At 47.3% G+C, this 25,975-nt stretch overlaps 2 protein-coding genes across 2 annotated transcripts in view; both read left to right on the top strand.

Moving 5' to 3' along the window:
- RAC2 (Rac family small GTPase 2) overlaps positions 1–8,048 on the top strand; it is a 33,510-nt gene extending 25,462 nt beyond the window's left edge. Inside the window, exons 6-7 of the mRNA XM_036759662.1 lie at positions 6,409–6,541; positions 7,765–8,048. Coding sequence (XP_036615557.1) covers positions 6,409–6,539 — 131 coding nt within the window. The 3' untranslated portion in view covers positions 6,540–6,541; positions 7,765–8,048. The remainder of the gene's footprint in view (positions 1–6,408; positions 6,542–7,764) is intronic.
- A 15,229-nt stretch (positions 8,049–23,277) lies between these two features.
- Positions 23,278–24,536, top strand: SSTR3 (somatostatin receptor 3). The gene has a single exon (XM_036761845.1). It carries the CDS (start codon positions 23,292–23,294, stop codon positions 24,534–24,536), a length of 1,245 nt encoding a protein of 414 aa, XP_036617740.1. The 5' UTR covers positions 23,278–23,291.
- The last annotated feature ends 1,439 nt before the right edge of the window (positions 24,537–25,975 follow it).

The raw sequence follows: 25,975 nt of genomic DNA, 5'->3' as shown, positions 1-25,975 counted from the left end.
AGCACCCAGGACTGGGGTAATGGGAATCATGCCTTGTTGTAATATCTAAAATACTGAGCTCATTGTGGGTGTCACATTTTAGGAAGGATATGGACAAGCTGGGAGGGGCAGGATGGCCAAGGAGAGGCAAAGGGCCCAGAGAGCCTGCCGTCTGAGTGTCAGATGAAGGAGCTGGGGATGTTTATCTTGGAGAATAGAAGATTCAGGGGTGACATAATGCTATAGATTCGAACGTCCGTAGGTCTATCACGTACAGCAGTGAGCTGGCAGCTGTAGAGGGGAGCATTTCAGCTGGAGACAGGAAAATTTTCCTAATAAAAACTCTCCTGATGTTGAATGGGGTCCATGGGAGGAAGGATGCCAGCCTTATGGGCTCCCTTTCAGGGGAGGCTTGCAAGTAAAGGTTGGATGATGACTTGTTGGGAAGGTGGAAGAGGGAATGCTTGTTTCACACTAGTCAAGAGTTATATGATTCTGGAGATCTCTTCAGTTCAAAGATTCTGTGATTCTTCCTGGGCACAGTGGGTAACTGTCTGACCTGCTTACACCACTACCACCACCACCACCACCACCACCACCACCACCACCACCACCACTGCTATTACTACCACTAGCACTACTACCACCACTATCATTACTATGATTACCACTACTACCACCAGTACTACTACTACTACTACTACCACCACTATTACTACCAATACCAATACCACCACCACCACTCTTACTACTAGCTGAGGCAGGTCTTAGAGCCAGGAAGACCTGGGTTCAAGTGCTGCCCCTGAAACACAAAAGCTGTGTGACCATGGCATGCCATCTTCAGTGCCCCATGTAATTCTCTAAGACTATGTGTATGATGGAGTATCTTCTAGACCCAATGGTGAAGGCACTTTCCTTACTGGAATCTCCTTGCCCAGTTCTAATCAAAATCCCTTAAAGATGACATTTCTTGATTGGTGTAAGAGCTTCACAGCCCTTACAAAACTGGAGCCTCTCAGCTAACCTGTCAGGTACGCATGATAGATATCATCTGTTAGCCTCATTTTTCTAGATCAAGAAACTGAGGCTCAGAATGGCTTAGTCCAAGATCACAAAGTAAGTGGCAGAGTATGGCTTGGGCCCAGGGTTTTGCCCCAAGCCCAGCAGGCCCCTTGCACTTTCAAAGGCCACTTCAGGAGGAAGTCTGGCCCTACCCTCAAGTGCCCTGGCTCTCTGTTCCTCTTGGGTTCTGACACCCTGCCTGTTGACATTTTACACCCTTGTGGCCACACAGAAGTCCTGACCTCCCTACCCCCACTCTTTCAGTCTCTCTCTGACTTCACCATTTCCTTCTTCCGGCCGGAACTGGGAGGGGCCTCAGAGGAGGAGGCCTCCACATCTCTTTTATCGTTAACAGGAAAAGAGACCGCAGCTTCCTGTTCTGTTCCCTTCATGACTAGCTTAATCTTGGGGTCTCAGCTCTGGCCCATCTCCCCCTGGGCCTTGCTTCTTCCAGCAATACCTTTCCTCCTCTCCCTCCTGGCATGCTACAGCACTCACCGTAGCCCTGCCATGCCCAGGACTTGCCCTGGTCACTACCAATCCTCTTCCCTTGGTTCCACCAGCCCACCTGACTGACAGCTGTCTCAGGAAAATGGCAGAGGCAGGAAGCATGGAAGAGAGAGTCAGGGGGCTTAAGGATTGAGGATAATGGACACAAATAGAAACCAGGAGGGATTTCCAGATGATTTGAGAGGGAGACGCTGAGCACTCTCCTACTTACTGTGGCCTTGTGGAATGAGTCAAGGACATTCTCCCTGGCCTCGGGGAGCTGACAGTCTCCTTGGCCAACCTAGGTTGACTGACTGACATGATCCCTCATTGTGCAGATGGGGAAACTGAGACTCAGAAAGAAGAATGTCATTTGCCTGAGGTCCCACAGGGAGCAAAGAGGAGACCCTGTACTGGAAACTGAGTTTTCTAGAAAGATGTTCAGGGATCATCTAAACAAAAACTTCTTATATCTACTGAGTGTTTTCACATCTCTTCTAGGATCATCAAATGTCAGAACTAGGTAGAACCTTAGACGATAGAATGTCAGAGCTGGGAGGGGCCTTAGAACAGGGAATGTCAGAGATGGGAGGGAGCTTAGAACAGGGAATGAGAGAGCTGGGAAGGAGCTTAGAACAGGGAATGTCAGAGCTGGGAGGGGACTTAGAACAGGGAATGTCAGAGCTGGGAGGGGCCTTAGAACAGGGAATGTCAAAGCTTGGAGGGAGCTTAGAACAGGGAATGTCACAGCTGGAAGGGGGCTTAGAGCAAGGAATGTCAGAGCTGGATGGTGGGACTTAGAACAGATGGCAGAGCTGGAGGACCCTTAGAATAGGGAATATCAACTCCCTGATCTTACAAATAAACAAACATGCCTAGGAAAGAGAAATGACATCCCAAAGTTCAAATCATGGAAGAATTGGCCAGCTGAACTTCAAACGTTGCTTCTCTCACTCCATCCTGGGGAATGGGCCCCATCCATAGAGCTGAAGCTTCTTCCTCTCTTGGTCTCCCCCAAAGACTTTGCTGCCCTCATCTCGGCCGAGCTCCCCAAGTCTCATTCCCATTCAAAGGCACATTTGGATTCCCGAAACACGTCCTCCCCCTAACCCCCAAAACCCTGTGAGATGGGCTGTAAAATCTCAGTGTCTTTACTTCACAAATGGGAAAGCTCACTTTAGAGCAATAAAGTGGCTTGCCCAGGGACCCAGGGTTGGTAAATGAAATGTCTGAGATCCACAATATGTGTTCAAGCTCAGATGTCCTGATGCCAAGCCCAGAGTGGCATAGTGGCATAGGGGTGTGATGATGAATGTTTAACAACTGGCTTTCTAGGAAAAAGAATTACATATAACACTTGCAGGTTTAATCTTAATTATTAACATTTTTGTTATCACGTTCTTAAGTCTAGACCAGCAACAAAACAGGAAATCAGGCCTTGATTTGTACTATTTGCCGATTTCTGAAGTGTAAAAACTCACACTGAAAATGTATTCATTGGCACTGAAAAGCTGCTTAGAGCTGGCTCCAACACATTTCTGTGAGAGCTGAACTGGTAATCAAGAAGACTTGAGTTCAAATCCAGCCTAAGACATTTACTATCTGTGTGACCTTGGGCAAGTCATTCCACCTTTAAGAGCATCGGCTTCCCCATCTGTCAAATGGGAATGATTGTAACACTACCTACCTAATGGTGATACTTGGCCTTCTGGGCTAGGCAGAGGTGTGTGATTCTTCAGTTAATTTGGTGCTCAGTGGGACTCTAGAGGCCAACTAGTTCAACCCCTTCATTTTACTGATGAGGCCCAGGAAAGTGAGTTTCAAACACAGCTCCTCTGACTTCAAAGCCCTCTTTGGGGAGGGGGTTAGAGCCTTTTTCTGGCTTTCCATTGTCTAGAGCAGTGGTGTTAGAATAAAATAAAAATGAAGGTAATTAAGTCATACATAGGCATCCCTGTGGTCCACATAGAGACCAAGAAAAACCACTCAAGTTTACATATTCCTTTTTTTAAAAAGAATACATCAACACATTCAAATCAAATGGGAATTGTATTTGAATCTTAGTTTGGGCCAAGCCAGATCAGCTGCCTGAATTCTACGCCTCTGGTCTTAACAAGGCAAAGAGGATAGATTCTCACAGTGCTTTTCAAACCTTAGCGCTCTCTGCAAATGGCAGCTCTTATACGCATTGTTTAATTACACTATTCCTTTCCCATTGAGGAGATCAGGACAGGCATCATCCCCATTGTCCAGATGGGGAAACTTGGGCAGAGAGAAGGTGTCCAGGGAAACATAATAGAGCTGATTCAAGAAGTCAGAGTGCTGGGAGGCCCTCGATACACTGAAGGGTCCAGGAAAGGAGGGAGTCCCCAGGAGCCATTGAAAGTATGTCTCCAGGGCTCTGTGTTCTGACTGAAGGGTGAAAGGAACAGGGATGGTTCTTGAAGCATTTAATCTGGAAGCAGGAGTATGCTGGAGCCAGCTTCAGCCTTTCTAGAGAATTTATACCTCAGAAGATGGTAGACAATCCAAGTCAAGGTTTGATTTCTTGTTTTATTGATTGTCTAGACTTATGAGGGTGATGTAGAAAATTTAAGAAATAAAGATTAAACTTAAAAGTGTGTTCTGTGCACATCTCCCCCCTGGCCAGGTGGTTGTTAAACATTTACAAGCAGACCCCTGCTTAGGAGACTAAAATACAAGTTTGGTCTAAATGTGGTAAATATTATATTCAATTTGAGCAGAAAGTTTCATGACAGGGGAGAGTTCTGGAGTTGAGGAGAGAAATGAATTTTTTAGAGGAAAAAAGTATGGATTTTTTCTAGGAAAGGTAAAAAGATGAAGAAGTCCGAAAGTCCAGCCCTCCAAACAGGGGAGGTAAGTATAGTTAAGCCAAGTTTGAGAAATCAATCTTGTTTAAGGATGGTGAGGACATTCAAAACTGGGCTTCATGAAGGTTGGTTGAAGGACTTGGGTGTTTAATACGGAGAGGACAGAACAGACTCACCGGATTTGCAGATAGGAGGAGAAGAGATGGGGAAAACGCTTGATAATTGGAAAACATAAGAAAGACCACAGAAAGGACCAAAAAAATCCCAGTCCAGTGATATGCAACTTATTGAATTTATTACATCCTTTTTATTAAAAAAGCAAATGGTTCATAATAGAGTTTCAAAGTTTCTTCCTCTATTTTGTTATGTATAAGGAAATGCCCATTTTCTTTGGTGTTTATTAGGTTTAGAATAAATATTTTTTGAAGCAGTGAAAATGAAAAAAAAAGTTGGTCATGTGGAAGTGTTAGACTTCTTCTGGTCTCAAAAGAGCAGAAATAAGAACAATAAATTGCAGAGGGACCAATTTCAGCCCAAAATAAGGAAAGATTTCCTGACAATCAGAGCATTTAAATAATAGAATGGAATGCCTTGTGAGGTAGTGAGTTTTCCATCATTGGAGGTATTCAAGTAGATTTCATATGACCACTTCCTAGGGATGCTGTAGGGGGCGATTTCTTCTCAGATGCAGCTTATGCTTCATAACCACTGACATTTCTTCAATCTCTGAAGTTCTATGTTTCTAAATCAATTCAATTGACATTTTAATATGATGTTTCTATGCACAAGACACTATGCTCAGATTTTGACTTCATGAAAGGAAGCATTTCCTAATAATTAAAGCTGTCCAAAAGTTGGATGAGCTATTTTGATGTAGTGAGTTCCCCATCGTTGGGAGTATTTTAGTGGAGGATGGATGGCCTCTTGCCAGAAATGTTGACTTGGAAGTTCATGCATCAGATACAAGTTTGGTTATATTACGTGCCCACTTTTTTGATTTTGTATCCTGCAGCTCTGTGACATCTCTTTCTGGATTTTTGACTACCATCAGTACCAATTATCATTATGTTGGACCTTTAAAATCTATCGACCTAATTTCTTCCGATCCTGGGGGGTGGGGGTGGGGGTGGGCAGCGTAGTGCATCAGGAGGAGCATAGGTCTTGAGATCGAATACTCCTTACCCCTGTATGATCTTGAACAAGTCACACAGACGTCTAGGTGTCCCGTTGGCAAAGGCACTGGACCTAGAGTCAGGAAAATCGGAGTTCAAATCCAGCCTCAGAAACGTCCAAGCTGTGTGACCCTAGATAAGTCACTTAACCTCTGTGCCTTAGTTTCCTGATATATAAAATAGGTGCTAATAATAGTACTTATCATCCAAGGTTGTGAGGATAAAAGAGATAGTATTTGTAAAGTGCTTTGTAAACCTTAACCCATCATATGGATGATAGTTATAATTAGCACTTTCTGTAATAAAAACTTATTGATATCTTTCCATCACCTAAATTTCTCCCTGTATCCTTCTCCCTCCCTCTTTCCAGAGGCCCATCCCATATAACAAAGAACATTTTTAAAGATAAAAAAGAGGAAAAGGGAGAAATAGTAAAATCGATCAATTCTTTGAAAAAATCTAAAAATATATGCGATACTGCACATCCATGGACCTCCCACTTTTCCAAAGGAGTAGGGAATGGTGCCTTCTTATAGCTCTTCTTGTGACCAGGCTAAGTCTTTGGGCCTCGGTTTCTTTATCTGTAAAGTAAGGGGGTTGGTCTAGATGGCCTCTGAGGTTCCTTTCAGCTCACAATCTAGGATCCTGTGATTTGCTTTTCCTTCATCCATCTCTTGCCCAATCTGATGGTTATGGGATGCTGATACCCTGTCTGACAGTCTCTCTCCCTCCCTCTCTCCTTCCCTCCCTCCCTCTTTCTCTTTCTCTATCCTCCTCCTCCTTCTCCTTCTCCCTCTCCTCCTTCTCTTTCTCCTTCTCCTCTCTGTCTCTCTCCTTCTCCCTCCTCCTCTCCCTCTCCCTCTCTTTCCCACAAGACTCTGTGAAGTATCTGGAGTGTTCTGCCCTCACTCAACGTGGATTGAAAACTGTCTTTGATGAAGCCATCCGGGCTGTCCTTTGCCCCCAGCCTACCCGACAGCAGAAACGCCCCTGCAGCCTACTCTAGGGGTAAGTACTCAGGATAGCTCCCTGAGCCCAACTCTGGGTTGTGCAGCTCACTACGCTCTCCCACAAGGCTGAGTTACCTGTGCTCATCTAGGCAGGATCCTTTTGGACAAGGACTCAATCAGTAAGCCTTTATTAGTCACCTAATGGGTGCCTGGCACTGTGCTTATAAGGGCAGTCCTGCATGGAGCTTCTCAGAAGGTAAGGGTGGGTTACTGGTATGCGTGCTGTTCTGGTTGATGCCACTTACCTGTGGAGTTAAGGACATGGAAGAGTGGGAGATTCCCAGCGGTAGAGTATCATCAGTCATAGAGGCCTAGAGCTAGAGCTAGAGCGGCCCACAGAGGTCATCTAGTTCAACCTTCTCCTTTTATAGATGAGGACACTGAGACCCAATGCAGTTAAGTGGATTGTCCAAGGTTGTATAGATAACAAATGAGAGAGATGAGGTTTAAACCCAGGGGCATAGTGGAAAGAGTCCCTAGTGTCCAAAGACCTGGGTTCTACTCCCACCTCTAGCCACAATGCCATAGGCCTGAATTGCCCTAAGACCCTTTTTAGGATAGAAACCCTAAACCAAAGCTTCAAACCACTAGCCCCAGAGAACAACGGATTCTTTAGTCCCAACCATGTATACAGTTGGAGATGGATAAAGTGCACTGACCTACTCAACTGTCTCTTGCTCAGTCTTAACCAATCAGATCACCTCCTGGTACATGTTGGGTTTGAGGTTCATAAATGAGGATTTTAGTCAAAGAATTCCCTGGGCATACACAATAGTCTCTCCTTTTTCTCCTCATCAGAATTATTTCTTCTTACATCTTCAGAAAAAGTAAATGCTTGTTAATTGAAAAATAATTACTCAAAAAATTAAGTCATTATAAGGTGAGGTTTAGGTTTGGAGATATGATTAGGTACACTGTGAGAAGGACTTGCCCAGCTGGGGCCTGCTGGAGAGTCATGGGAGACAGTGGAAAGTATGCTAGAGTATAATGACTTGAGGCCAAATCTGACCTTTTCCACTTTCTATATGAGTGACCTTGGGCAAGTCACTTTAACCTCTCTTCATCTGTAAAATGGAGGGGGGGAGGTTAATATGGACTAGTTGACCTCTAAGTTGACCACTAAGGTCAACTCTATCTATGACCTTATGGGACAAGTGGTGGTGTAGATGGACACAGCCAAGGGATCCCCTAATTCTCATCCTTTGTCCCTTTCCTATCCAGGTATGCCAACGGTGCACTTGGTCCTCAGTGTTGTGTCACTCTCCTCCCCAGTTCTCTGATTTCAAGGCCTAGAAGCTTTTCAGCTGATCAGCCAGCCTTCTCCCCTTGGTGTTCCTTAACATATGGATGGAGTTCTTTGTCCTGCCTGCCAAAGACATTTCCAGGACAAGATTGTGTGAGCACATGCAAAGCTGTTCCCCACTCTCTGCTTGGGTCCCCTACCAGAGCCAGGGGCTTCTGGGGGAAATGACCAATAAAACAGACCTCTTTTGCTACAGTGGAAACTCTTGTGTGGGGCCTCCAAGGATCTCAACAGTGGGCACTCTATTGGGCACCGAGAACCCCTCAGGCAGTTCTGCCACACCCTCTAGAAGTCATTCCTTCCCAAGTCTCTCCTCTTCTGGAACCCAGTTGTCCCCATCACGGTCATCACACCATCCTTTCTGACATGGAGTGTTGCTTAATAGTAATAATTGTTTGCATTGGGGTAAGGGGTCTGTGACACACCCTCTAGAAGTCATTCCTTCCCAGTCTTTCTTCTTCTGAAGCCCAGTTGTCCCCATCAAGGTCATCACACTGCCCTTTCTGACACCGAGTGTCGCTTAGTAGTAATGATTGTTTGCATTGGGGTAGGGGTCTGTGACACACCCTCTTAGAAGTCATTCCTTCCCAGTCTTTCTTCTTCTGAAGCCCAGTTGTCCCCATCAAGTTCATCACACTGCCCTTTCTGACACCGAGTGTCGCTTAGTAGTAATGATTGTTTACATTGGGGTAGGGGTCTGTGCTATACCCTCTAAAAGTCATTCCTTCCCAGTCTTTCTTCTTCTGGAGCCCAGTTGTCCCCATCACGGTCACCACACCGTCCTTTCTGACATGGAGTGTTGCTCAATAGTAATGATTGTTTGCATTGGGGTAGGGGTCTGTGACACACCCTCTAGAAGTCATTCCTTCCCAGTCTTTCTTCTTCTGGAGCCCAGTTGTCCCCATCGAGGTCATCACACTGTCCTTCCTGACACCGAGTGTCGCTTAGTAGTAATGATTGTTTACACTGGGGTAGGGGTCTGTGCTACATCCTCCAGCTTTTTCCATGCTCACAATAAACCTAGGAAGGTAGGTGAAGGCATTCCCATTTGACTGAAGTCCAGAGAGGTCAGTTGCCTTGTCTGTAGTAACTCAGTGTGGTTTCCCAGATCTCTGGCTTCTAGGATCCCACACAGAGAATAGGCAAAGGGTTTAGAAGACATGGTCAAGAATGGTCCTGGCAATGACTTTGTAAACAAAGGCTTCGGAGGATACAGACTGAGGGCTGGAAGGAACTTCAGAAGTCGTCTGATCAAACAGTGACTTAATCATAGTTTTGGAGTGGGGGGGGGGATTCAGAGGTTATCCACTTCCATCCTTCATTTCATAGATAAACAAATGGGGGCTCAGAGACATGAATGACTTTTCCAACATCATGCAGATGGTTGAACCCGGGTCCTCCAGCACTCCTTCCGCAGCCCCATGAAATCCTTAGATTACCTCAGTGCCCATTGGCCTTCTAGCACAGGGAAACACAGAGACACTCAGGGAAAGCCATAGGAACAACAGAGTCCTTCCCCAGCCCACCCATGGGGGTGCTCTGCCATGAAGATCCTTACCTCTCCTCTCCCAATGAACAACCCAGTGACAGCAGTACAAGAGACCCACCTAAGAAACACTAGCTCACAAGTGAGGCTCCCCTTCTTGTTATTTGGGAATCTTGCAGCCTCCCAAGCAGTAGAGAGATTGGTGTCCCTTGTCATGATTCTGTCTGCCTGGCTGTCCCCACAGCTCACTTGCCTTGGCTTCCTTACTGGGATAGTACTGCAAGCTAAGGGCAAATCTAGATCCCCTGGCTGCTAGATCAAAAACACCTTAATGGAAAGCAGAACTCTCATTTCTATGGTATTTTTAATGTCATGAACAACCTATAGCAGATAAGGAGCGCTCCTCTGGAATCTCAGGGACTAGGGTCTGTGTTTCCCCTTAAGATGGCCCAGAGAGATGCACTGGATGACCACTAGGGGGAGTCCCATCCTGCCCCAGCGTCACTCATTGGAAAAGGGTGTTCACAGATAACTTGGAAGAAACAGTACCTGGGATCCTAGTTAGGGGACGTCTAGGTCTGCTGCTTATGACTATGGACGTGTCCCTTTCCCTTCCTGAGGCCTCATTTTTTCATCAGTAAAAATGGGGATATGAATCCTTGCCTTCATTTGCTTACGAAGTTGTTGGAAGAAAAATGGCCTGTGCACCCATGAAACCCTCTAGAAATGTGAAACATCAGCATTGTTAAGAATAGCTCAAGTCCCATGAGAAGTGCTGGCTTCGTGCGGAGGCAAAGTAGGTATCTACCTGCATGTGACTTGAGGGCCCCACTTTCCCCCACCCACACAGACAGGACTTGACTCTCATGTCCGGCTGTCTACAGAATGCTTTCACATTTACTAGCTTGTTTGCTGTTCCCATCAGACCCTATGAGGTAGGGAGTAGAGATATTTTCATATCATTTACAAGTGAAAAAATTGAGGCCCAGAGAGGGATTGTTCCAGTTCACATAGCTTGTAAGTGACAGCCAGGGCTCACACCCAGATCTTCTGACTCAATGTCCAGAGACTGTTCCATTTCATAGCAGAAAGCTCCTAAAATTCTACCCTGTGTCTAAGGAGGTGGAGGAGAGTAGAGGAAGGGGAGGTAGTTCAACCTTGAACTAAGGCTTTGCCACCTTCAAGAATTGTCTGTCTATAGATGTAGAAACTGAGTCTCAGGAGGGCAAAGTGACCAGCCCCAGGTCATCCCACTCCCATGTGAAGCCATCTTTTCTCAATCTCAATCCCATACTCATTCCACTGTGCCCCTCCCCTTCTCCCATGTCCAGAGGAAGGGCAGGTCTTGAGACAGTGCCCTTTGGGGAGCTGGAGGTCTGAATATGGGCTCAGGTGCTCCTGTGTGGACCAGAATCTGGACTGTGCCTGCCTCTTTCCTCCAGAGAAATGAGGAAAGTGAGATGGGCTGAGGGGCAGGGTGTGTGTGTGTGTGTGTGTGTGCACGCGCATGTGCGTGTACTCTCAGGCTAAGGCTCAGAGAGGCACCCGAGCATGAGTCACCCAGCTAGACACACATCCTGCAGTCTCTTGTACGCTCTGCAGTTGTCTGACAAGGAAAAAGGAGACAGACAACTGGGTCCAGGGATGAATGCAGGCCCTACTGAGATGGGAGGGGATGAAGGCTGAGATATAGGCTGGGAGGCCCCTGTTGGGATGCGGCCCATGACATCCTAGCAACACACACAGCAGCCTGCCCAGCTCTGGGTCCCCAGGGATGGCTATTTTTATATAGCCATGCACCTCCCACCACACACACACACACACACACACATACACACACACACACACACACACACACACACACACGCACACACAGACACACACACACACGCACGCACGCACACTTTTTTTCGCTCTCCATTCTCTGTCTCTGTCTCTCAAATTTTGAATAGGACAATTTCCCTCCCTGCCCCCCAAAAAAACCAGTAACTGAGAGCCCCCTTTGGGCAAAGCACCCTATCCTAAGCCCTGTGGGAAAAATGAGCAAAAAGGCAGACATTCAGTCCTTGCCTGCAGGGAGCTTCTAGTCTATCAAGGAGATGGTTATCGACCAGGGCGAAATCATAATCTGCTGGAAGACACATAGTTCCCCATTCTTAGGGAGCCCTTGGTATGAAGTGGTAGACAAGGCTTCTGCCCTTAAGAAACCACTAGGCATAGTGGCTCTAAGGCCACAAGGGACCTCAGAGACCATCAAGTCCAACCCTTTCATTTTACAGGTGAAGAAACTGAGGCCCAGAGAAGGATAGTGACTTGTTCAAGACCATACAGCATTAGAGGGGGTTTTAAACCTAGGCCCTCTGACTCTAGTGGAGATAGAACCCCTGCCTTCAGGCAACTCCCAGTCCCAGGCAAATTATTTTCCTTGAGGAGCCCCTATTCATATGGGGGGACACATTCCCCAACTCCAGCCTGCCCCAGTCCATTGAAGGAGACCCATCTCCTGCTTTGGGGGGAGACCCTGTGCTAAAGAAGCAGATACAGACCCATCCTGGGAGGAGGGGGGTGGGAAGAGGACAGTCCAAGTTGAATAGGCGTTACAGTCCCCAACTCTGGAGAACTTCACATACTTCAAGAGACACAAGTCTTGGGTGGTTGCTGATCTGAAGGAGAAGATTTAGCCCTGCCCTCAGGGAGATTCTGGTCTGATATGGATCATATCAGATAGAGATCAGGTCAGATTCCATTGCAACTATCACGAGAAGATGGATGAAGAGATTGGGATATGCAAACTGACCCAGCTGTGACGAGAAGTGGTCATGGTAATGGGGAGAGCAGGGAACCTGGAATCCCTTTCCTTCTTATGCCTTCCCTGAGCCACTCCACAGAATCCAGAAGAGGATTTGGGCATCATCTAGTCCAACCACCACATTTCACAAAGGAGAAAAATGAGTCCCCCAAAGAGGAAGTGATTGTCCATGACCACACAAGAAGATGGAGAATCAGAGGACCAGAGATTGGTGGAAGGCACTTGCCCAAGGTCATACTGCAAATTAGTTGAAGTCAGGGATAAAATCCAATCCTCACAACTCTCAGTTAGGCTCATTTTCCTCTAGGCCATTCTAGAAATGGACCTGTCTGTGGATTATCTGGTCCCAGCTTTGGTCTGGCCTTCTGCAGAGTGATAAATAAAGGCAATCCACAGCCAGACTTCAGAGTCTCGGAGCAAATGGTTCAAATCGTGGACCCTAGGACGGTACTATTAGTGAGGTGAGTTTTGGGATGACAGGAAAAAGGAACCTGTTTCATGAATGATGGTACTGTGGAGTAGCGAGCTGGCTTAATGAAGCTGCTGAAGAACAGGGGTCCTTAGCCTTTCTCTCTCTGGGTGTAATGAACCACTTTGGCAGTCCTTCTCAGAATCGTGTTTTTAAATGCATAAAATAAAATACCTAGTAATACAAAGGAAAGCAATTCTCAATCAATTAGTCAATAATCAACATTTATTAAGTGCCTACTATGTACCAAGCATTCTGCTAGGCTCTGGAAATACAAAAAGAGGCAGAAGACAGTCCCTGCCCTCAAAGAGCTTCCAATTTAATTTGATTGTGTTGAGATAGTAATCAAATATTTTTTTCCTTAGGGAGCTCATTTATGACCTGTCCAATTTCTTTTTCTAAGATAGGACTGTTTAAACATTCTATTTCCTCTTCTGTTATTCTGGGTGGTTTATATTTTTGTAAATATTCATCCATCAAACATATCTTTTAAAAATTTCATAGAACCACTGAAATATCTCCACTGACTCCTTTGGGGTTTGTGGACCCCTGGTTAAGAACTCCTCTGAAATGAATAGAAACCACTCAAGATCAAAGAATCATAAATCTAGAGGCAGATGGGGCCTCAGAGATCCTTTATCAGACTCCCTCATTTTGTAGATGAAGAAGCTATGGCCCAGAGGGGTCAAGGGAACTGTCCATGGTCAAGGAACTAGGAACTATCACAGGTCAATTGGCCTGGTATTCACAGGATCATGTCTTTAGAGCTGGAAGGGACTACAGAGGCCATCCAGTCCAACCCTTCATTTTACAGGTGTGCAAACTGAGGCCCAGGCACCCAAGGTCAAATTCCTTTCTTACAAACCCTACAGCTTTGTCCTCCTTGCCCTGTGGGTCCTATACTAGAGCCCTTGTCTGATGACTCATGGGGCTGTTCAGTTGGTCCTGAGGCCTTGAAGGCTAGGCCAATGGTGTCAAGGCCCACAAGGCTAGGAGGGCTCAGAATGAGCCGAATGACTGATGATGTGCTCGTCATCCAAGGACTAGCCTGGCTTGGCTTAGAGAGGCTCATTACCAGAGGACTGATTGGTCACCAGGGAAGGAATTTGTCTTTTTATACATAAACTCATCAAAAAAAAGTCTAGCAATGCCTAGAAGGGGTTGCAATCTGTTTTGGTGAGGGAGTGGACTCCTGTCACAGATTTAGAGTTGGGGGGATCTTCAGGAGCTACACACTCCATTCCCTCCTCATTTTACAGATGAGGAATCTGAGCGGTTTAAGTTACCTCCCCAACATCATAGCCAAAAATTATATCTCTTTTGCCCCACTTCCTCCCAGATTTCCTGGCTTCCTTCAAGACTCAGCTCAAATCTCACCTTCTAGGAGGGGTCTTTGTAAGGCCTCATCCCCACTAGGGTCTTCCCTCTGAGGTTACCTTCCATTTGCACTGCATATATCTTGTATGTTTATAATTGTTTGCATGTTGTCTTTTCCATTAGACTATAAGCTCCTTGTGGGAAGGGACCCTGGTTTTGCCTTCCTATCTATCACCAGCACTTAACACAGGGCCTGGTATATAGTAGGTGCTTAATAAATACTTCTTGATAATGACAATGACTTGAAGCTAAGTCATCCAGAGTCTACAGTCTGTTCCCTTTGCTTAGTTATTGCTTGATCCTTTTCATCCTTTGGGGATGAGAACTGGGGTAGCTGTGGGAACTGAAAACTGCCTTTGGGCTTCCCCTGCCTGCTTTTGGGAGACCTCCTCTCTTTGAAATACGCTGCACCCCTTTCTCTCCCCTATGGTTAAAGCCATGGACTTGCCACAGGAGTTTACCAGATGAGACCATTGGAGGAAAAAACACTGGGGAGCAGAGGATATGAATCACAGGGAGAGAAGGGATATCTGAACGTCTACTTGGCTGGTGCCCGGAGATGCCCAGCCTGGTGGTGGCCCCTTTGTACTGTTAGTGGGTTATACCTACCCTGGAACAGAAGATCTAAGCCAATGGAGGTCCAGAGATTGGTACCCACACTCACACAGTGGGTCAGAAAGATGCTGCTGCCCATGGGGCCTTGGGAAGCAGGGAGGAGGAAGAAAGAGAGGGGGAGAGGGTCCAAGGCTATGACACATAAGGCTTGAACATGAGGGGACCTCAGAGATCATCTCATTCAATTTCCTCATTTTCCATGTGAGGAAGTAGAAACCTGGAGACATGAAGTGCTTTATTCATGGTCACACAATGATTAAGCCTCATAGGCAGGGTTGTGAGTTTGTAGCCCTGGGGATGGAAAATGCCTCAGAGGACATTTAGTCCAAACCTCTCCTTTGACAAATGAGGAAACTGAGGCCCAGTTAGGTCAAATGAAGAAACTGACAGGATCACATATTTAGAACTGAAAGGGCTTCAGAGACCAATCCTTTCTTTTTACAGATGAGGAAATAGAGTCCCAAGGAAGCAAAGTGACTTTATTACCAAGATAGTAGGAACCAGAGTTGAGATTTATATTCTGATTCTGTAACTCCAGACCCCATGGTCTTTTCACCATAGCACTATGGGTCCCTTGTAAAGGGGAGTCTTCCCCTCCCACTCACTCCACCCACCTGCTTTCTGAGGCTCATCAGCTCAGCCAGGACCTGCCCATTGTCCCCTTGTCCTTGGGAGAACAAGGTTTGGAGGGTTGAGGAGAGGAGGGAGTGACAGATGTTATCCTGGAAAATGTCAGGAGATGGATCTAGAGAGCAGCAGGCAAGGGGTGGCTGGAGTAGTGGGGGCCTGCTTTGGACTGGCACCCTACCTCCTTCTGCTGCTGGGCCCACTTCTCTAACTTGAAGTAGCTCCTAGCTCCAAGGCCCAGCGTGGGTGGCTGAAATCTCCCCGGTAACAAGGGTCTGCCCCCTCCCCCTTTCTCTCCCTCCTTCCCTCCTTCTCCTCCCTCCCCCTTCTCTCTAACCTTCTGTCCTTCCTCCCATCCTCTCACACTAGGCACCTGCTCTCTGCATTCCCCCTCTGCCCCTCCTCCTTCCCTCCCTCCTTTCCTCCCTCCCTCTCCCTCTCCCCCTCCTTCTCTCTCTCTCCCCTTCTCTCTCTCTCTCTCTCTCTCTCTCTCTCTCTCTCTCCCCTCCCACACCCCCTCATTCTTTTTCTCCCCTTCCCTGGCTTCCTGTCACCATCTGTGGCACAGTCATTCTCTGTCATTCTCCTTACCACCCCCTCATTCTTCCTTTCTCTGTTGTTACCTCTCTCCCTGCATCACTCCTTCTCTCTCCCCTTTTCTTTCTCTCCTTACTCCTTTCCTCCTGCTCCTCAGGCATCTCTCCCTCCCTTGCTAAGCACTCCCCCTCCATCTTGCTACCCACTCATTGTGTCTTTCTAACCCCCTCATCCCTCTATCTTCTAGACCTCTCCCCTCCCCGAGTTTCCTTTATTCTCATTGGCTTCTGAGGCTGCCCGATACCCTCAGAAGCTCTCCTTCCCTCGTGGAGGGCCTCTCCCTAAATTCTCCCCCCTCTGTCAACGCCCACCTCCTGACCTCTTTCTTGTACCCAGGCTCCTTCTAGGAGGCATGTGGGGAGAATCGCTCAGCATCGATGGGAAGGCAGGGATGCAGATCATATGGGAGACCCTCAGCAGACAGATGTGGCCATCTCGGGGCTAGTTGGGTGCCCCCTCATGGGGCACAGCTGGAAACTGGAGGCTGGGGCTCTGGGAGGGCAAGCTTCAACAGGAGACCTGACCCTAAGAGACCCCCCAATCCAGGCCCAGGGAAGGAGCTGTGGGAGCACCCTAACCCAGACAAGGGAAGAGGGGGGAACAGATGAACCAACGAGGGAGTCCCTCATCTGACAAGCAGGTAAGGAGGCCAAAGGTCCTATTATTACTATTGAGGCTTACACCCTACAAGCCCCCTCCCTGGTCCTCCTCCACCCAGAGCTTGAGTTGGAGTCAGCACGGGGCAAGAAGGGTGAGGGTGGCATCAGGTGGTGGCTGGAGATCTTGGACTTTAGTGGGGAAGTGGAGAGGATGGGGAGAACCTCCTAGGATTATTGGAGGGACCTTGGAAATGGAGCTGCCAGTCTTAGGATGTTGGTATTTGAAGGGAACATATAACATAGATTGCTCGGGTCTAGGAGGTTAAAACAAGAATGGACAATAGAACATTGAATGTTGAAACCAGAAGAGACTTTAAAATGTAGCATGTTGAGGCTGGACGTGACCTTTGGACTGGGCTCTAGAAAGTTAGGATTGGAGAGGGCAACAGATGAGAGAATGCTGGAACCAGCAAGGACCTTAGGATCACAGATACTAGAATGGGACCTTAGGGATCATCTATGTCACCCTCTTTATTTTATAGATGAGAAAATTGACTCCCAGGGAGGGGAATAACATGCTGAAAGTCATGCAGACCTGGTCTCAGAGGTGGCGTGTCCTTCCATACCTGACCCTTTGTGATCTGCCTTGTTGCTATCCGGAGTTGTCTCCTTTTCCTTAATGACCAAGGAGTCTCTGTCTCCTGTCCCACTGCTTAAGATGGGACATCCTCCCTGGAACTTCTCCATCTTAATTCCATGAATTGGAATTATGGGGATGGAGTGACCAGTGGGTCAGATCTGTGCTGCTCCCACCCTGTAGGGAAGGGGTCAAGAAGATGGAATCTGCATCCCTCCTTCAACTGGGGAGGGGGGAGCTGTTCTCTCCCCTAGCAACTCACTGCAAAACTAAGGCAACCCTGACTGCCCCTTCCCCTGGACCTTTGTCCAAAATTGGGGTGTCAGAGCAGGGAGGAAACTTTCCATAGGCCCTTACACATTCCAGGTCCTCCTCCTCTTCCTCTTCCTTTGGTCTGAGTTCAGAGGAAGAGACAGAAAATCAAAATCCCTAGGCTAGGCTAGGCTGGATTTGGGGTCTGGATAAAGAAGGGCCAGGAAATCTGGGGGCTGGACCAGAATGGGAAAATCCATGCTCATTCCATGGCAACGGGACATGGGTGGATGCAAAGCGAAACCTGTAAACAGTATGATGGAATGGGAACAGGACCACACGGGGAGTCCAGAGTCCTGGCTCTTACTCTAGGCTCTGACTCTAAACAGTTATGTGACCTTGGGCAAGTCACTGAATTTCCAAGTTCATTCATTCCATTCAAGAAATATTTAAGTGACTACCAGTTGCTCTGGGTGAGAAATAAAGTTACAAAGCACAGACTATTTCTCAAGGAGGTCACATTCTAGAAGGGAGATAAGACACTAATTCTGATAAGTGAAATACATGCGATAGTTCATATGTTGGTGTTGTTCAGTCATTTCAGTCGTGTCTGACTCTTTGTGACTCCATTTGGAGTTTTCTTGGCAAAGACACTGGAGTGGTTTGCCAGTTCCTTCTCCAACTCATTTTACACATGAGGAAACTGGGGCGAACATGGTGAAGTGACTTGCCCAGGATCACACAGCTAGCAAGTGTCTGAGGCTGAATTTGAACTCTGGTCTTCCTGACTCTAGGCTTGGTGCTCTACCCTCTGAACCATCCAGGTGATAAGTGAATAAAAGACAGGCAAACAATAGGATAGGTGGGGTCAGAAGAGGAAGGGCTTTACCAGTTGGAGGAGACAACTGAGAAGCTTAATGCAAAAGGAGGTGGTCTTTAAATTGAGCTTTAAAAGATGGTCATGAATTGACCAGGTCTAAAAAAGGGAGAACTGCCAGAAGAGAGAGCTGGATACAAGGAATTCTGAGATTCCTTCCAGCTCTGACATTCTCTAATTCTATGATATTTCAGGGAACTGCTGAGTGGGTGGAAAACTTGAACCAACTGAAAGGACTACGGACCAGGCAGAAACACGCAGCAGGAAGGGGAGCAGTCAGTGACTCACTGTGCCCCAAGGGGCAGAGCTCTCGGACAGAGATGGGGTAGAGGCGGGGCAGGGGTGGGGGAGTCAAGGGGGATGTGAGGCAGAGCATGGACCTAAGTGCCAGTCTGCAGAAGGCCCGTGTAGCTCCTGCACCATAGGGTCATGGGACCCCAGCTGGAAAGCTGGAAGGGATGATAAATCCTGGACTTGCTGTGTGACCTTGAACAAGATATTCTCTCTTTCTGGACTTCCATCCCTTCTGCATTTTGTGAAATGAGTCCTGAACTCCCATAACTCCTTAGACCACAAGGGGCTGGACATCAAGTCCATCCCCCGCAAAGATCCCAGACAGAAACAAATAACCCATCCTTCCTTCCCTCTCTCAGGCCTGGAGAATGAATAAAATTATCTCTGAGTCCCTTGGAAAGAAAAGACGTCACCTAGATTGCAGAGCTAATTTTGGCAGTTACGGAGAGCTGCAGTCTTGCTTCTCAGCTCTCCCAACAGGCTGATGGACTTTTTTGTTTCAGGAAAGGTGAAGTCCAGTGTTGGGAGGGCCAGAAGGGGAAGGGAGGAGGAAGATGTAAGCCAATCTATTTTTCGGGAGATAATATTGCTTTGCCTTCTTTTCCAATGCCTCCTCTCCCCCTCTGAAAGGAAACATGAGCTTTTGAATGTGGGATTTCTGCCCTCACTCTTTTTGTAGAGGGTGGAGGGAGGGGAGACAGCTAGGGAAGGGCCAGAAAAATTCGTTGGTCCTTGGAGAGAAGCAGGGCAGAGCTCATGGTCCCACTTCCTCTGTTGGACAGTTGGACTCTAAAGCACTGGAAAGTAGGCTAGGCCAACTTCAGGGGCTCTTTATTCTTCTCCTAGGGTATCAGAACATCTGTAAGGAGGGGAGAGAAGGGCTTGTGATAGATAATCTCTAAGGTTCCAACCAACATGAATGAATGAATGAATGAATGATGAATGAATGGAGAAAGAACTTATTAAGGACTTACTATGTAGCTCTGGGGGCACTAATATAAAAAGAGACACGCCCTGCATCAAAGAGCTTACATTTCAATAGACATATAATAAACACATGTAGGGGAGTGATGGCTGGAGAGGGTTGTTTTTGCCTCAAAGTTGTAGTGATGGTAAGTGAAGTCACAGAGCTAGAGATAGAGACTAGAGCAGTGATTTCATTAACATAAGGCACTCCAGATTGAGGAAATACCTCTACCAATGTAGGCTGGAGCCTCCTCTTCAACATATAGCCTTAGATTGCTGCTTAAGGTACTTGCCCAGGGTCACACAGCCAAAATATGTCAGCAGCTAGAGTGGAGCTCAGGTTTTCCTGAATCTTAAGATTGTATCCGGAGTATCACACTACTGTACAGGAGTGACTCAATAGACCCGTGGAAGAAATAATGGTAGAGTTGATTTGCTTCTTGCGACTGATGCGAGGAGTGGAAGTAGAGGAGGGGGATGAAGCATGATCCAGGGGTCTGGAGCTTGTTAGATTGAGCTGGTGTTTACTGCTCAGGACCACAACAGTCCAAGGAGGTTGTGTCCACAGCAGAAACACCAAGAGGCAGGGTGGCAGAGGAAGAAAATAGCCAGAGTGAGGCATGGTTAGGGTCAGATTCTAGGACTCCATCTCTTCCCAAGCCCTTGCCCAGCCTTGGGATGGGCCAATGGTAGAAGGTCAGGGGCAAGGGTGGAAAGGACCAGCTCTGTTCCTGTGCATTACAGAATAGTAGGAATATCATTACCATTGGGCTCTGGAGGCAGAATGGAAAAGTCCTTGCCCTTGGAGACTTCCTATTTTTCAACCTCTCACCATTTCCTCCCTCACAAGATATTTGCGACTTCCTGGGGTCCTAGAAACTCTAGCCATCCCAGGTACCTAAAATGCTAACTTCTTGATCATTTGACTTTAAAGAAGGTGGTAGAAATAAGAACTTACAGAGCTAGATCCCTAGAGGTGCAATTAGGATAGGGCAGAGGCCAACATATAGATATTGAGAAATATGCCTATAGGCAACCTCCTGTTCTCCTGATGCCTAGGGCTAGCCTTGCACCTGGGGAGAACCTTTCAACAGTTTCTCTCTCCTTACTAAGTGTCACTGGCTAAGGGCTGCCCTCAGGCAGAGGCTTTATGTAACCTGGGGAAAGGGGTAGGAAGGTTTGGGGAATCCTGGCATCCTCTGAGCACAAGCTTCATCTTCAGACTCATTGGCCACTGAAACCCTCAGGCAGGCAGGCAGGTAGGCAGTCAGTCGGTTGCGTGGTTGGTCAGTCACTAAGACAGTCAGTCGAACAGCTCTGCCACTTACTAGATATGTGTCCTTCTCTGGGTCATTGATTACTCATTTTCAACTTGGGAATGATCATCCTCACATTGGCTGTTTAGTGGAATTATGTGAAAAGATCTTTATAAAATGCCATGGAAACTTAAACTGCTGTTACCGTTAGGATAATTCCTGGGTAAAATGAAGGGGCAGGACTAGGTGGTCTCTATAGAATATGGGAGAGGTGGTCTCTATAGAACATGATAGAACTTGGAAAGAATCTTAAAACACAGAATGTCAAAGCTGGGAGGGACAATAGGACACAGAGGGTTAGAGGTGGGAAGGACTCAGGCAGGGAGCCATAATGGCTGATACCAGAGATTTGGATAATGGAGAAAGGGGATCCAAGGAGTGTACTCTTAAATAGATCCAGTTTGGATGGAGAGGCTTAGAAAATTTCCCCCTCATAACTTGAAAGGCCAGGTAGAGCCACCCTTTTATCCCCATTAAATTATCTCCACTCCAATCAATTGATCTACAAGCATGTATCAACCACCTGTTTGTTATGTGACAGACCCTGTGTTTGGTCCTAGGGATACAAAGGCATTCAAAGGGATACAAAATTTGAAAACGGCCCTGCCCTCAGGGAGCTTCTATCAGACAGAAAACCTCTCTGAGTCGTTACTTTTCAAAGGTTACTTTCATTTCCCTCTTAGAACTCAGAAATCGGAGTAAAAGGAACCAAATGAGTAGGTGACCAGAAAGGGAAAGTAGTTTCTCTGAGGTTACTCTGAAGATCAGGAGAGATTTGGAGAGAGAAGAAAACTACCTCCAAGGATCTTCCAAGATCCTTCCTTCCAGCCCAAAAGTTAACCGTGGGGCTGACCCATGGCAGACAAGGTGGGGCCAAGATGGAAGAAAACATGAAAGGTTGAAATCCAGTCATCATGTTCTGCCTCATGTCAGAGAAACTGTCGCTTCCTGCTCTCACCCCCACCCAGATATTGACCAACCTTCTCAATAGCCCTGTGGTAGAGGGGAGTCAAAGAATGTGGGTTCAGATCCTACCTGACATTTATTACATAGGTGATCTTGGAAACGTCATTTATCTTTTTCTTAGTCTCATTTCCCTCATCTGTAACAATGAGAGGGCTAGACAGATTGGCTTCTGAGGTCTCTTAAAGCTCTAGAAGTTACAGAGGAAGAATCCCTGGAGGTCTTCAAGCAGAAGGCTGGATGACCACTTGTCAATGACGCCACATAGAGGATTATGGGTTGGGTTTGTTGATCTCTGGGTGCCTTCCAACTCTGAGATTATGTAATTGGCTGATTGTGTGTGTGTGTGTGTGTGTGTATGTGTGCATGCTCGTGTGTGTTGGGGTGGTAGAGATGGGCAGAAGGCAGAAGGGGGATGGTACTGAGGGAAACCGGATCCTAGCTCCATAACTGGTGTTGCTGGAGCCCTAGGTAAGCAATTCACTATTCCTCACACTGAGATGTGAGGAGATGACACCCCATGATGGGAACTCTGAGGGCAAAGGCACAAGAGTCTCAGATCCCAAGTCCCAACAAGAAGAAGTAGCATCATATAATAGAAAGGGAGTGCCCTGGTAGTCAGGAGACCTGGGTTCCCATTGTAGCTCTGATGATAACTTGCTAGGTGACTTTAGGCAGGTTGATTCTCTCTGATCCTCAGTCTCCCTATATTTCTCCCCCTTTCTTTAAATTGAGCAATTGTACTATATGATAGCTAAGATCTCTTCTAGTTCTAACTTTTTGTGTACCAACATTCTATGCTCTAAGGTCTCTCCCAGCTCTGACATCTCATGTTCTAAGTTCTCTCTCATTTCCAATATTCCATGTTCTAAGATCCCTCCAGGCTCTAACATTCTTGGTTCTAATGTTCTTGATGTTCTAGCAATCTACATTCTAAGGGTTCTCCCAGCTCTGACATCTTATGTTCTAAGGTCTCTCCAAACTCTGACATTCTCAGTTTTATTATCTCTGATGTTCTGACAATATGGATTTTAAGATCTTTCCTAGTTCAGATATAACACATTCAAGACCCTTCTAAGCTCTGATGTTCCCAAGTTCTAGGTCTCTCACAGCTGTGACATCCCATGTTCTAAGATCCCTCCAGACTCTGACATTTTAAGTTCTAAGGTCTGTCTCAGCTATGACATCTCATATTCTAAGATCCCTCCAAGCTTTTATGTCTTTGGTTCTAATGTTCCCAGTGTTCTTAGGTTCCTTCCAGATCTGACACTGGGAAGCCTGACATATATTGCTTCCCTCCCTCTATCCATCTCTTGGATGTAAAGGATCTCTCTTCTTGTCATACTTCCACTCTTTTCTGCTTTCTCCAAGGAGCGGGATGGCTTTGAGGGAATGACAGAGACAATGCTATTAGTTATCAGAGGAGATCATTGGTCACATGTGTATTAGATTACTCTGTGTCTTTTCTCCCCAGGATTGGAGCTGATTGTAGTCCTTGGAGGTGATCTCTGCTGACCACTATCTTTGCTCCTCTCCCACTTGGCTGGCCTCGTCACCCATTATGGACATCACCAGCTTTCCCTCTCCAGTGTCTGCATCCTCAGAACCAGAGAATGCCTCCCTCACCTGGCCAGAAGACTCTTTCATGGGTAACCTGTCCACATCCCCAGCCAGCACAGGACTAGATGTGAGTGGTGTTTTGATCCCTCTGGTTTACCTGGCTGTGTGTGTGGTGGGCCTGCTGGGCAATTCACTGGTGATCTACGTGGTACTTCGACATACTGTGAGTCCATCGGTGACCAATGTCTACATTCTCAACCTGGCCCTGGCTGATGAACTCTTCATGCTGGGCCTGCCCTTTCTGGCTGCCCAGAATGCCCTCTCTTACTGGCCCTTTGGCTCCCTGATGTGTCGCTTGGTCATGGCTGTTGACAGTATCAACCAATTTACCAGCATCTTCTGCCTGACTGTCATGAGCGTGGACCGCTATCTGGCTGTGGTGCATCCAACCAGGTCATCCCGCTGGCGCACAGCCCCTGTGGCCCGGGCGGTGAGTGCTGCTGTATGGGTGGCCTCAGCAGTCGTGGTGCTGCCTGTGGTGGTTTTCTCAGGAGTCCCACGTGGCATGAATACTTGCCATATCCAGTGGCCTGAGCCAGCTGCAGCATGGCAGACAGGCTTTATTGTCTACACGGCGGCTCTGGGGTTCTTTGGGCCATTGCTGGTGATTTGCCTCTGCTACTTGCTCATTGTGGTCAAGGTCCGCTCAGCCAGTCGGCGGGTCCAGGTGACATCATCCAAGCGGCGGCGGTCTGAAAGGCGGGTCACCCGCATGGTGGTGGTTGTGGTGGCACTTTTTGTGCTGTGCTGGTTGCCTTTCTATGTGCTGAACATCGTCAATGTTGTCTGTCCCCTGCCTGAGGAACCCTCCCTCTTTGGCGTCTATTTCCTGGTGGTCGTGCTCCCTTATGCCAACAGCTGTGCCAACCCCATCATCTACGGTTTCCTCTCCTACCGTTTCAAGCAGGGCTTCCGAAGGGTCTTGTTCCGGCCCTCCAGGAAGGTCCGAAATCAGGAGCCACCCACTGGGCCCCCTGAGAAGACAGAGGAGGAAGAAGAAGAAGATGAGGATGAGGAAAGAGAAGTTAGAAAGGAGATGAATGGGCGGGTCAGTCAGATCAGCCAACCAGGCAATGGTGGGCAGGAGCATCCACCCTGCAGACCCTGTGGCAGTGAACAGAAGCCTCTCCCAGAGGAGCTGATTGGTGGGGAGAAATCCAATACTTCAAAGACAAGCTATTTATAATCAATGGAACATGATTGGGCAGGGGAAAGGGAAAGGAACTGGAGAGGGGGTGAGAGGGAAGGATTTCAGGGTGCCACTGAGTGGGTAGTGGAGGCCCTAGGCATCCCTAAGATCCATCTCCACCATTGAGGAGGGGGCTGGGTGATTGGGGGTTGGTGGAAGGAAGGAGAGAGAATCCTGTGTGCCCATGGCCAAGTCACTTCCCTTCTGGGGCCCTCAGTTTCCTCATCTGAAAAATGAGAAGTTTGGACAAAGTGATATCTAAGAGCCTTTCCAGGTCCAGACCAATTTTCCTATGGCCCGATGTTGGAGCAGGAAGGGCTCATTCTAACTGAGATACGCGACCATAGGCTCTTTCCCAAGGAGCTGCTCCTAAATGCCTTGGGGAGAGGGGAGTTTTGGGACTTGGGAGGTAACAGTTCTTGGATGATGATCCTTTTCTTCCCCAGATGTGAGTAGGCCATGTCTGGAATATTGTGTCCAGTCCTGGGTCCCTCATTTTTAGAGAAACGTTGACCAATGGTGTTTTGTCCAAAAGATGGTGGTCAAAATGGTAAGTGGACTGGACACCGTGTTCTATGAGAGTTGGCTGAAGGAAGCAGATCTGAATCTCAGCTTTGCCACTTTTTAGCTTTGTGACCTTAATCAAGTCACTAAATTCCTCTGGGACTCAGTTTCCTCATCTACAAAATGAATAGGATGGATTAAATGACCTCTGAGGTCTTTGCCAGTCCTTAAACTATGGTTCTATGATGCTGTTACTTTACCTCTGAGACTCAGTTTCTTTATCTGTAAAACAAAGAGGTTGAATTAAATGATCTTGGGGTCATTCGGCTCTAAACCCAATGAAAATTTTCCTCAAATACCTGAAGAGCTGTTGTGTGGGAGAAGTGGCAGATCTGTCCTGCCCGGCTCAGAGAGCAGAACTGGAAGCATGGGCTGAGGGTCGGTGAGAGGCAGATCTCAGCTGTACAGAAGAAGCTTCTTAACAATGAGAGCTGCCCATGGGATGGATAGGCTGCCTCAAGAAGACCCCTTCCTCCTCATTGGAGGTCTTCCAGCAGAGGCCAGGTGACCCCTTATTGGCGATGTTGTGTAAGGGATTTCTGCTCGGGTATGAGTTGGACCAGATAGCCACTGAGGTCCCTGCCAAATCTGACATTTTTTTGACCCTTGAACCAACATCTCTACCACTCTCCAGCTGAAAGTGAATTCTTCCCCATATCTCTTTGTTGGGGAAAGGGAAGTCGTCATGCTATTTATTTGCTAGCTTAATGATCTTGGGCAAGTCACTTCATCTCTCTGGTCATCCGTTTACTTATCTGGCATCCCTTCCAAATCTAAAGTCAATGATCCAATGAACCCTCTCCATATTTCCTTGCTGTGTCTCTTCCCCCACCCCAATCCCCCTAGTTGCCTGGCTTCTAAATTCACCCAGT

Source organism: Trichosurus vulpecula, chromosome 5 (assembly GCF_011100635.1).
Source record: "Trichosurus vulpecula isolate mTriVul1 chromosome 5, mTriVul1.pri, whole genome shotgun sequence".
NCBI lineage: Eukaryota > Metazoa > Chordata > Mammalia > Diprotodontia > Phalangeridae > Trichosurus > Trichosurus vulpecula.
The sequence above is the reverse complement of the archived record's forward strand: the minus strand, read 5'-3'. Positions and strand labels throughout refer to the sequence as shown.